Consider the following 12,696-nt stretch of genomic DNA (forward strand, 5'->3'; position numbering starts at 1 on the left):
TGGCAACCACCAATTTTTTCTCTATATTTATGAATCTGTCTCTGTTTGCTTATTTTTTTTCAGATTCCAGATATAAGTGAAATCACATGGTATTTGTTTTTCTCTGTATTATTTCACTTAGCATAATACTTCTAGGTCCATCTATATTGTTGTGAATGTAAGATTTTATTCTTTTTATGGCTGAGTACTATCTATCATCTATCTATCTATCTATCTATCTATCTATCTATCTATCTATCTATCCCCCACATCTTCTTTAGTCATTCGTCTGTCAGTGACTACTTATGTTGCTTCCATATCTTAACTATTGTAAGTAACTTTACAGTAAACATAGAGGTACATATATTTTTCAAAGTAGTGTTTTTGTTTCCTTCAGGTCAATGGTGGAATTATTGGGTCATATGGTAGTTCTATTTTTAATTTTTTGATGAGCTGCTCTACTGTTTTCCACAGTGGCTGCCCCAAATTACATTTCCACTAACAGTACATGAGGGTTCCTTTTTCACCACATCTTCATCAGTATGCATCCTCTGCCCATTTTTAAATTGAATTATATGTTTTTTTGATGATGATTATACAGGTTCTTTACGTATTTTGGATGTTAGGCCCTTATCAGATAGATCATTTGCGAATACTTTCTCCCAATCAGTAGGTTGCCTTCTCATTTTGCTGAGGGTTTCCTTTTCTATGCAGAAGCTTTTTAGTTTAGTTGAGATTTGATGTAGTTTACTTTTCCTTTTGCTTCCCTTGCCTGGGGAGACAGACCCAGAGAAATATTGCTAAGGCTGATGTCCAAGAGTTTACAACCTATATTTTCTTTTAGGAGTATTATAGTTTCAGGTCTTACATTTAGGTATTTAATTAAACATTTTGAGTTTATTTTTGTGTATAGTATAAGAAAATGGTCCACGGGGCGCCTGGGTGACTCAGTGGCTGAGCATCTGCCTTTGGCTCAGGTCATGATCCTGGAGTCCCTGGGATGGAGCCTGCTTCTCCCTCTGCCTATGTCTCTGCTTCTCTCTCTCTCTCTCTCTCTCTCTCTCTCTCTCTCTCTCTGTCTCATGAATAAATAAATAAAATCTTTAAAAATAAATAATAAACAAACCTTTCTGAAAACCCATTAAACAGGTTTTGAACCTATTGTCGTCATTCCTTTTGATATTCCAATTGTCTCATTTCCTTTAAGTTGGCTCCTGTGTCTTGACATGAGTTCAATAGCTTTTGATACCTTCTTTGCTTTTTGATCCTCCAGGATATCTCAAGCTGTGTGGCCCCACAGATTTGGAATCATGTATTTCTCCAAGGCAGTTTGAAAGGCCATGTTTTTATGCTAAGAAATTTGAACATTTCCCTGAAAGTTGTGGGTAGCTATTTTAAAGCATGGCTTGGAAATCAGATGGATCAGCTTTGCATTTCAGAAAGATTTCTTTGGTAGCTGTATGGGGGGTAGAATAGAGTGGGACCATGCTAGAACACTGAAAATGAGTAGAAATCACTGAAGTTGAGCTCAGATAATGGGAGTGAAGACGGGTTAGTGACTGGTTGATGGGGGATATTGGTTGATGGGAGGAAGAGGGAGAAACATTGTCTATGCTTTTTACCTTTTTGACTGAATGGTTGGTGTTGCTTTTTGGAAAGGGAAAAGAGTAGGATGGGAAAGTATGGTCAATTGGGAGGTACGGCATTGGAATCATCTTGGGATCTTTGGAAGGAGAAGTCTAACAGACAGTTAACAGATACCGAGTGCTTTAGGTCAGTGTGAGATGAGCAGATTCATGAATAGCCACAGTCAGACCTTGGATTAGGATGATTTCTCTTAGTCTGTGAAGGAACAAGAAGAGAAGACCAAGGCTAGATGGAATCTGGCATGCCCCGGATGGAGTTCCTGCGTCTAGCCCAGGCTCTAGCATGACTTGATGAGCAAGTTAGCAGATCATTCCCTTTCCTTGATTTCAGCTTTTCCATCTGAAAAAGAAAAATGCATTAGTGGGTAACACTTGCAGAGAAACACAAAGTTGGTTTGGAAAACAAAAAAGGGCATTTATAAGTGACACTTAAGCATGCCTATCATTACATATTCCCTTTTTATACTCCTGTCCTCAAGGCTCTTGGTGCAATTCCTTTGGAGAAGCGGGCTTTGGGTGCAAGTTTCTGAAGTTTTTCTCTCTAGCCTGAACGTGCAGCCCGGTTTTTGTTCCTGTTTCTGCCGCAGCCCATCAGCTCTGTCAAGCCGATCTGCATGGAAAAGCTGTCCGTGAACCAGGGGAGTGGTCAGTCCTCTGGATACGTTCTTTATGAGACTATGATCATCTCTGGTGGCCTCCTTACCACAAAGGGTCATCTTCAAGACCGAGGTCAGGTAGGGCACAACGGATGGGCCCCAGTGGCACTCCTCTGCGAGTGGAACCCCGTGGTGTTGCTGAAGGGAGTGTCTCTGGTAGTCAAATCTTTTCCACTTTCAAAGAATCATCAGTGTTTCTTACCCTATGTCCCTTCAGTGAAATGTTTGATCTGCAGGCTACCGAGGTGTGTAGCCGTTCCCGGGGAGCCACCGGGTACCCCCGGAGCCCTTGGGAGTTGGTGGAGTTCTTTAAAGGAGACCCGGGCGGAGCTTCGGAAGTGCCTGTGCGGTCTGCAGCATCCCTGCATTCACACGTCCCCTTCCAATGGGCTGAGCTCTCATTTAATTCTCAACACCCCCCTCAGATGTGCAGATGGAGGAGAAGGCTCAGAGAAAGGAAATGCCTCCCAGAGGCTTTTGACCGAGAGCAGCAAAGCCAAGGGTAACGGTCACCATCCGACTCCAAGCTGGGAGCTGGCGGGTTCCTCGGGTCCTGGACAGACCCTGCTCTTGCCCCCACTGCACCGTCCGTGTCACCTTCTTCCTGAGTTTCAGGTCCCCTGCCCGAGCCTCCAGGCCTCCTCGGCCTCCCCGGGCTGCACACCCAGGTCCCTGGTTTGCTGAACATTCCTCTTCACTTAAACACATTATACTCACTTCTCACGCTCATCTCCTCTAAAACCAAGCTCATTAGTTCCTAAATAGAGCTCATCTTGTGCCCCTCACATCAGCTCCTGGACTTGCAGCCCCCCCCCCGGGGGGCACCGCTCCCCTCCCCTCCCTCCAGCCCTGTTCTGGGCCCTGCGTGCCCCATGCGCTCCGCTGGGCCTCACCAGTGCCTCTGGGTCTTGCCCCCGCTCTTAGGGCCCCCAAACTGAGCCCCCTGTTTCAGAGCCACCGTGCCCCTCCTCCTCGCTGCACCCCCCTCGCCGTACCCCCAGTTTTCCTCCCAAGGAAGGAAAATTCTCAGCAAGCCGGCCCCCCTGCCTGCAGCCTTCCGTTGATTTTTCCTAGTCACCTGTCATCAGGTTGGCGACCAGCTTGGACCCTGCTGCGGATCAGGACTTGCCGCTCCCTTCTCTGCGCCTCCATGACATTCCGTCCACAGCTCGTGGTAGCTCCCGGGGAGTGTCCTAGTAATTTCTCGGTGTTACTCTCTGAGCTCCTCAACGGCTGGAGTTGCGCTTTAAGCTTGGTGACCCCTTGACCAAGCCATTCAGTGGGTGTTCAATAGAGAGTATGTAAACCTTGTAATTAGACTCTAAATAGGTTACAATGTGAATTCTGTTCTGTATGGCATCAATATTTGTGTTTTTAATATCTGTGGATTTCAATTTTTATAGTTTCCTAGTCAAATTTAATTTGAAAATTATAACCTGCCTCAAATAACCTAAGGGGCAAATTTGTATCCTTCTGTGGCCCTGCATGGCTAGAGCCGATTCTTCTAGTGACTACATCTGAGCTTGAAGCAATATAATAGGTAATAGAATATAGAAGGATTTACATCCAAGTTATTCTTAAAATGGGAAATAGAGATGCCCTATGGCTCAGTGGTTGAGCATCTGCCTTGGGCCCAGGGTTCTGGGATCGAGTCCCATGTCGGGTTCCCTGCATGGAGCCTGCTTCTCCCTCTGCCTCTCTCTCTCTGTCTCTGTGTCTCTTGTGAATACATAAATAAAATCTTTAAGAGAGGGAGAGAAATAACGGTGGTAGCAGGCTCTTCAGAGAAGAGCCAGGAGAAACCTGGAAGATGGGATCCATTATGGAAGTGAACCCATGCGGGCGAGGCAGACAGATGCCTCCCGTGCCTGGAGCCCTGTCTTCCCTACGGCCGTCACTTCTTTCACAATATCCATCCCTTACCTACCTTCCTTTGTCCTCATTCCCTGCAGGTCTCTTCAGTTATTCTTTCCCTTCTTGCCCCGTGGTGCAGCCAGGCCCAGATTTGGTATATTGGCATCAGGACGTCCTTCTCTGAACTTTGCCTCCTACATCTCGTGACTGTACTGCTTTGAATGTGTTGTGTCTTTGTGGACGCATAGTCAGCTCGTAATATTCTGGGAGACAGAGTTAATCATTCCCCTGAACCTGCCATTTCTTTGCTTTCCCAAGGACCATTTTATCCCTTTCTTTCTGAAGACCTAATGGCACATTCCTCTTTCTTTGGCAGGTGTTTGTGGATGACATTTATATAGGGATCCTGGACCATTCCACTAATCATCTGACCATTCCTACGAAAATGGTATATGATCCAGGGTTAATGAACTAATACCCCAGCGCCCAGGCTCAATTGTAAGCGGGGCCTGGCCCTGTGATAGCTTATGTTCTCCTCCACTGTTCTTTGGAATGTTCCTTGCATGAGAACCCAACAGCGGTGCAGGAGAGCCGTTTCTAAAGTATAGGTGTATATGCTTTGGGTGAGAAGAACTCCAACGTGTTGGATATTTGCTGCTCAGAAAACTCTGGGTTTGTCACCAGCCTCAGTAATGTCTTGTGAAATGTTCGAGTGACTTTTCTAAAAGGCCTAGTAAGGGGGTGGGGGTGAGGGTGGGGGTGAGGGTGGGGTGAGTAGGAAGAGCAGGAGCCCAAGGGTTTACCTGGCCCGAGCTGGAGGCCTGCTGCCTGTCAGTCACCCCGACCACAACCTCATCAGAGTGCAGAGGAGACTTAAGAGGTCTGCAGAAAAGTCCCGGCGTTACCCACTCTGGTGGGTCTGTCTTGGACAGGTCTACAAGAATAACCCAACGCTGCGGATCCTGGTGGAGAATCAAGGCCGCCTTGCCTATGGGCAGGACATCAACAAGGAGAGAAAAGGTGGGATCCCTGGTGGTTCAGCGGTTTAGCGCTGCCTTCGGCCTGGGGCGTGATCCTGAGGTCCCGGGATTGAGTCCCACGTCGGGCTCCCTGCATGGAGCCTGCTTCTCCCTCTGTCTGGGCCTCTGCCTCTCTCTCTCTCTCTCTCTCTCTCTCTCTCTCTCTCTCTCTGTGCTTCTCATGAATAAATAAATAAAATCTTAAAAAAAAAAAGGAGAGAAAAGGTGGGCCCCCTTTCTTCCAAGGGTGGAGAAGCTTGAGACCTCGAGGCACTGAATTCCTGTTGCTCCTAACCAGGCTGCGGACAGTCATGGCCCGGTCCATGGCTTGGCAGACAGCAGGGTCCCTTGGCCAGCGAGACAGCCGTATGTAGAGACTCTGAGGAAGTCTTGCTTTGATGGGAAAGGATGATGGTGCCTTCCCTCAAGGGTGTTCTCTAATTTCCAAGCCAGAGCACTGCCTTTCTCTTCCAGGGGGGTTTGAAGAAAGCTGCAGGAGAAGCTGGTTAGAATCCCTCCCTGGGAACTTTGATTTTTCCTTCTCTGGAGCTCAGTGCCTGCGTCCTGGGCTCCCCCTGGGCTCCTGGGCACAGAGTCACTCATACCTTCCCTCCGCTCCTCCAAGTGTTCTGACTGCTGTGCGGGCCGCACCCGGCAGGAAGTGTGGTGACTTCTGCACGGTTAACGGGGGACGTGCCGGCCCACTCGAAGGGTGCACGCGGGTAGCAGATGGAGGACCTTATGGAAGACTTTGCAAAAACCTTCCACCCAATGAGGCCGGGAACGCATCCTCCTTCGGGGAAACCTTGGCCACAGCCTGTTGACATCTGTGCGTTCCCATCCCTGTTTGCCTTCTTCATGTCCCCTTTATTCCCCCCTCTACAGGTTTAATTGGCGATATCTATCTGAACAATTCTCCTTTAAGAAAATTTAAAATCTACAGCCTGGATATGAAAACTAAATTTCTACGAAGGTGGGTGCCAGACCATTGAGTCCAGGCTCTTGATCAAAGATGGTTCCCATTTAGAGATGGAAAGAAGCTCAGAGGCCACACAGACTAACCCCCTTAGTTTTCAGATAAGAGAGGCAAGATCCGTAGTGTTGAAGGAAATAACCCCGAGTTTCGTAGTTGCTGGGACAGAGTAGGGACCATGCCCTCGTTTGTCCAGCCCCTGGCCTGCTGGTTTTGCTTTTCTTCCTTCTTGCATCGTGCCCCCTAGAGATGTGTTCCTGTGCTATCAGAGGGATGCTAGGCTTGGGCAAAAGGGGGGCTTACCTCAAAAGTCACAACTGCCACGCAATGAAGGGCATGACATTTCCACTGCTGTTTGACTCCCTCTCAGGGACCTTCCTAACATCTGGAAACCAGTCGTATTCAAACATCAGGGCCCTGCCTTCTTCCTTGGTATCCTGAGAATGGGTAATTACCCCAGAGACACTTTCATAAAAATGGAGGTTAGTGATTTTCTCCCCTGCCCATCCTCCCCTGCCCAAATATCCCCAAAGGATATTTGAGAAAAAGCTCCTTGGTGCATGGGCTTGTCCTGTGAAAGGAAATGTAAGGTCTCTGGGACACGAGCCACTGCGCAGCCGTCTGGAGGCCGCCCCTTCCCTGGTGTTGACAAGGGTGAGAGGTGGAAACTTAACAACTGTGACAGAGACCTTAGTTTGTTTTAGTGGGGACAACCATAGACTGCAGCGCGTGGGGAATGTAGTGAGTGTGACCCCCCTGCCCCAGACATAATCCGAGCCCTTTAGGACACACACATCCAGTCTGCGGTGGGGAAGCTGAGATCCTAACGCACGCGAAGTTCTGCGGGCCCAGTGTGTTTTGATGAATGCCTGATGGTCCATGGAAATAACCCTACCCTGGCTTGGGACAGATAAAGGGAGGGGAGTTAGAAGTCAGTGTCGCCCTTCTAGAGGCCGAGGTATCGAGCCCACCCCAGGCCAGGGGCAATAGCATAGAACTGTCCAGGCGACATTCCGTTTAAGGCCATGTGTGGTAAGCCACTCCATCGGGGCGTGTCTGTGACCATGATCCGGTGTGTTGATGGAGGGCGTGCGTGTGAGCCCGAGGGTCATTATATCTAGAATCCTCCATTCCAAACTTTTTCAGGGCTGGACAAAAGGTGTAATATTCATCAATGGACAAAATCTGGGACGCTACTGGAATATAGGTCCCCAGGAGACCCTCTACCTTCCAGGACCCTGGCTTCGTCCTGGATCAAATGAAGTAAGCTCCGCCACAACACCCCTCTCATCCCAGTCCACCTTGTTCAGTCTTTGCCTTGCAAAGAGTCAGAACTTGAATCTCACGGCCACCTCACCTCCTTCTTCTTGACAGATTATTGTGTTTGAGGAATTTAAGCCCGGCCTGCAGATCCACTTCACAAATATGTCTCATCTAGGTATGGTTCCCTGGAGGGCAAATTGCAGCATATGAGACCATCCTTCTGGGTCTTCCTAGCTGAACTGGAGATAAAGAAGATAGAACGTACTGTCTCCCGGTAACCTGAGCCCACCTCCACTGCCTTTACATGGTGGCCAGGTTTTCTCGTATACCCGACACAGCCCTACTCATCACCTCCCATTTCCAAATGACTCAACTAGCTCATTCCTCCAACAGACTAGCTCAACTCCCTGGGCCTCCCTTCCTTCCAGACATTTCCACTGTGCTTTCTGGATCCCTCCCTCATTGTAAACCAAGGTCCCAGCATTTCCCACTTCTTGCCTTTTCTGAAACCCGTTTCCTGCTGCCTGACATGTGCTGTCATGTCTGATGATTCCAAGGCACTTTTTCAAGTACTGTTCCTCAGTTGCCAAAGGGAGGGAACACACGGCCCAGTTGGCACAGGTGAGAAGGTTGCAGACTCTCTGCCCCTCATGGATACCTGGTGTCTGTACCCAGCACCCCCCACCCCCCGATCCTTATGTTGGGAGCAGGATCCAGATGTCCCTTAGGAGAATCACTCACGTTCCCTTCATTAGAGTCTTGGTGGGACTGATAATCACGTTGCCCTTTCTCCCCACCTGCAGCTGTCCCTCCGTGCCGGGGATGGCATGTGATGCACAGTAGGCCGATCAGACTTTCTTTTCCAGGATATTAGGGCAGCCCCGGTGGCGCAGCGGTTTGGCGCCGCCTACAGCCCAGGGCGTGATCCTGGAGACGCAGGATCCCACGTCGGGCTCCCTCTGCCTGTGTCTCTGCCTGTGTCTCTGCCTGTCTCTTTTCCAGGATATTGACTCTTGAGTGGTGTGACATAACGTAGGAAATGGATTGCGATGAGTCACTTCAACGGTGGGGCTGTGAGCAACCCACCCATCCTGACACCTCCATTGCTGCGACTACCTTGGCTTCTCCACTCTCCCAATCCCTGCTTTGGGCTGACCACCCACTTCCTAAGTTGCCAGTATATTCCTCTTTGGGCCTGGGTCAGCTAACTTTTTCTGATGCTCCTAATGAAATCAGCCTACTCCGTGCATGCCCTTTGTCCTGTTGCTACAATAAAGGCTGTTTGACCACCAAATAAAATGCTGAAAAACTGAGATACTCAGAATACTTGACCCCACGAGTGTAAAGTGATCTTTCAAAGATATCAAATAAAAGGTAAATGTTAATGCAGTTCACTTTGTGTTTGCAATGTATTTAAAAAAAAAAAAGGTACTTTGCCTTGGCGCTTCAGCGCTTGTTCCATACCCTTCCACTGGCGTTGCCAGGGTCAGGGGGAGCCTGCTTCTCTGACATTTATGGCAACCAACCGCCTGGTCAGGCGCCTTCTTATCACCGTTTTATCCTTTACCCACCTCTTGGCTACCAGCTTTGGTGTCTGACATGCAGCTGTGCTCGATTCCATGCTGTGCTCCCAGGCCCTGGGTGCCGCGAGCCGCCTGAGCCATAGTGAGAACACAGGGAACCACTTCAGTGTCGGGGTGCACCGACTGTGGCACAGCCTGGGCAGGCAGAGGGGAGATCGGAGGCGCTTCACTTTCTAGAGCTGCTGCAGATTGCAGCCTGGGATAAAGTGGCCCTGGGGCTGGCTGGCAGGCTTCTGGGCAGCTTGGGAGGGTGGGACTTGGCACTACATCGGGGGCTGTTGGGGAGGCCAAGTGCGGCCAAAGCAATCGCAGTCAGACCTCAGGCCAGTCATGTAAGAGGCTGCGGTCTTCCCAGGGTCAGGACCTGAGTCCACTCTTTCGTCTGCAAATGCCAGGGGCCCAGCAGCACCCATGGTGGGCCAGGACTTCTGCAGCCCCAGGAGGTCACGGAACAGGATCTCCCTGCTTGGTTCTCCCTTCAGCATCTACTCCACTGCCGCATGTCTCAGGCCAAAGCTGCCAGGGGGACACAGCAGGCGGGCAGCAGGGCTCCTTTCTGCTGTCTCTCGCTTCCCCTCCCACATGACCTGGGGAGTATCAGTGGTCCCCCAGGTTAGCCTCAGACTTCCAGGGAGCATAAGCCTTCATGTGGACATCACCAGGAGGGCATGTTAAAACATGGATTGCTGGGCTCCCTGGGTGGTTCAGCGGTTTGGCGCCTGCCTTTGGCCCAGGGCGTGATCCTGGAGAACCGGAATTGAATCCCACGTCGGGCTCCTGGCATGAAACCTGCTTCTCCCTCCTCCTGTGTCTCTGCCTCTCTCTTTCTCTCTCTATATCTATCATGAATAAATAAATAAATAAATCTTAAAAAAAAAACATGGATTGCTGGGCTCCCTGCCCAGAATTTCTGGTTCAGTAGATGTGAAGTGGGGCCTGAGGATTTGCATTTCTACCGAGTTCCCAGTTGATGCCAGTATGGGACCACACTGTGAGCACCTCCGTTAGCAGAATCTCAACCCGTCTCAACACTATTACTCTTTTGGGCCAGATCATTCTGGCGGGGGGGCAGCCTGGTACTGCGGGGTGTTGAACAGCATCCCTGGGCTCTGGGCATTACATGCTGGTAGGACAACCCCTAGTTGGGATGGCCGGAATGTGTGCGGTGTCCCCTGGGGGCAAAATCCCTCCCGGTGAGAAATGCCACCGAGCGAACCGGGTTCTCCCAGTTGGAAGCGATGCCTTCCCCACCCCACAGGAAACCGCCAGAGTTAGGGGCCTCCGGGATCAACTCTGTATGAATGAAAGCAAAGATGACCGAATTGGGGAAATCCTCTTTCAAGACCATAGTCTGTCTATGACTCTGTTTTTCTTCTTAATAATCCTAATTCTGAATGCTAAACAGATTATTCTTTCTTTTTTGTACTACTTTTAAAAGGAAAATGGATTCCTAGGGTAAACTGGGGTTAAAATCCTATATGGCATTGTCTGAAAAGAAAAATCCCATTACGTTTCTACAAATACTAGTCCCCTTATGTTTATAAACAAACAAGCACAATATGATGTGATGCTGTGAAAGGTACAGCTCATGACTGGTGTCTGGTCTCCATGATGCCACAGGGTCCAGCTAATGTAGACATCGTCTCTCCGAATCCATGCTATCCTACTGGAAGAAGCTTTAAGGGTGATGTAATCCGCCCCCCCAACCAGACGTGTTAGTGCCTTGGGTAAAATACCAGGTGACCTAATAGCCTAACTGCAATTTCTCTACCCAAGTGAGTTGCGGTGTAAATATTTATCCTTCTTTAATTGTTGTGTCTTTAGAGTCGATCAGTGTTAGACACAGAGACACTCAAGCAAAATTTAGGGATTTTGAATATTTGCACCAAGAGTCAAACAGGGGGACTAACTAAATGCCTGTTCTGTTCTTCTAAGGGGCAGGTTGAAGAGGTTGGGGACGGACAAACATCTGTCCATCTGTATCATACAGATGTCTTTGCAGAGTAGGCAATATTTCAGTCCATAAGCTTCCTGTTAGGAACACAAATCTGTTACTGGGAAAGGAGTGGAGAATCTGAAACCATCCTGTAATCTGCTAAAAGCTTAGCTGCTTTCTAGAAGTCCTCCCCCCACCCTCTCTTTTTAAGCAATCCAAATTTATACAGAAAACACAAGCTCTGCTCAGTTTTTGACAAATGCATGGAAGGAGAGAAAGCTAATCAATCTGGGAACCTGGAAGGTCTTTATATTTGTTGCCCTCTGGAACCTTGCTGTCCCTGCAGGTGATACCTTGCTCTCCATGGCTGTGCCAGGGTAACGCTATCCTGGGACATACCTACAGCCAGTCCCAACCCTCCCCCCCCAACCCCCCCCCCAACCTGAAGTCGAGCTGATAACTGACTTCTCGTCCTCAGCTTACTAATATTTGTATGAGCAAATGTCTCACGAGTTCGGACTGACCAGGAGAATCCCGAGTGGCAGCCCTCCATACTCTGAAGATACAACACCACCAACCCAACAGAGGCCCTTGTCTTCTGGAAACAGGAGAGGTAGATTCACTTGTCACCTACCCATCAGAGCACCGCCCTCTGAAGTCACTTTAGGAGCTATTACCCCTGGACCGGGGCAGACCCCCAGGACTGTGCGGCACAGGCCGGAAGGGAGGCTCTTCAGGAAGGCAGGACAGGCAGTGGTGCCCCCAGATGGGGTGTGTCTCTGCTTGATTTCACTACTTGCAGTAAGACTCTTTCCAATAAAAGTAGGGCATTTCCTTTTGATATTTTGCTTACTGAAACCCATGAAAAAGAAGAGTGAACCCACATCTCCTGGAAAGAAGAGATTAGAGATTAGAAGATCCTAGACAGGTCCAGGATCTGGACAGACTTAAGAAAGGAGCTTAATGCTCTTGACCTGTGTAAGACAGTGGTTCTTCAGTTTGGGTGTATATCAGCTCGCCTGGGCAGCTGCTGACAAACACAGCGGTCCAGGCTTACTGAAGCAGCATGGGGCCTACGCTTCGTAGTCTTACCGCGTTCCCCAGGTGATGCTGATAAACTGAAATTTGAGAACATTGCTTTAAGGCACTAAGGTACTAGTTCTAAACTTGGCTGCACATTGAGACCCTCTGGGGAAGTGTTATAAAAATGATGTTTAGGTCCCATCTCCAGAGGATTTGGTAGGTATGCATACCTATCAAATATACACTATCTCTGCATATCACTATACTCTGCAAGTATAGTGCAGATAATGAGTTAAAACAATATTTAATTGTTAATTCACTTAAGAATAAAATCAATAAGCTCTCACTGTTTTATGAAAAAAAATTTAAAGTGTACTCTTAAAAAGTTCAGTGAGAAATATATCATTGTTTTACATCTTGGCTGGATTGGGTGATAGTTGGATTCTCAGATCGGCTTCTAGATTCAATCTGTTGTGATACATTGTTTTGATTGAAGCATATGAAGAAAGTCCAGCCATCTGTAACTTGCAAAAGGAAGAGTATTTTAATAACCTTACCAGGCAACTATCATGGATGTTCTTCTTTGGTATTACACCAAAATTTTACAAGAGGTAGTTTCTTAATGATTAGTAGAAATGTGGAATCTAAAATCACATAAACTTCTTGAGCTCAGTTACATTAAGATCCACTGGTCTACTTGGCACGGACCTTTCACTCAAGAATGATATAGTAACATCATGCGTTGGTTCGCTGAATTATTCCAA

At 48.4% G+C, this 12,696-nt stretch overlaps 1 protein-coding gene across 3 annotated transcripts in view; it reads left to right on the top strand.

The window, feature by feature from the left end:
- Positions 1 to 8,784, top strand: part of LOC129497083 (beta-galactosidase-1-like protein 2) — a 63,753-nt gene extending 54,969 nt beyond the window's left edge. For all 3 annotated transcript variants that reach the window (XM_055305573.1, XM_055305574.1, XM_055305575.1), the window contains 7 exons: positions 2,213 to 2,359; positions 4,512 to 4,583; positions 5,068 to 5,155; positions 6,040 to 6,127; positions 6,498 to 6,609; positions 7,274 to 7,390; positions 7,502 to 8,784. In XM_055305573.1, coding sequence (XP_055161548.1) covers positions 2,213 to 2,359; positions 4,512 to 4,583; positions 5,068 to 5,155; positions 6,040 to 6,127; positions 6,498 to 6,609; positions 7,274 to 7,390; positions 7,502 to 7,600 — 723 coding nt within the window. In that variant the 3' untranslated portion in view covers positions 7,601 to 8,784. The remainder of the gene's footprint in view (positions 1 to 2,212; positions 2,360 to 4,511; positions 4,584 to 5,067; positions 5,156 to 6,039; positions 6,128 to 6,497; positions 6,610 to 7,273; positions 7,391 to 7,501) is intronic.
- Positions 8,785 to 12,696: the final 3,912 nt, after the last annotated feature.

The sequence above is a fragment of the Nyctereutes procyonoides genome, unplaced genomic scaffold (genome assembly GCF_905146905.1).
Source record: "Nyctereutes procyonoides isolate TBG_1078 unplaced genomic scaffold, NYPRO_anot_genome, whole genome shotgun sequence".
NCBI classification, from domain to species: domain Eukaryota; kingdom Metazoa; phylum Chordata; class Mammalia; order Carnivora; family Canidae; genus Nyctereutes; species Nyctereutes procyonoides.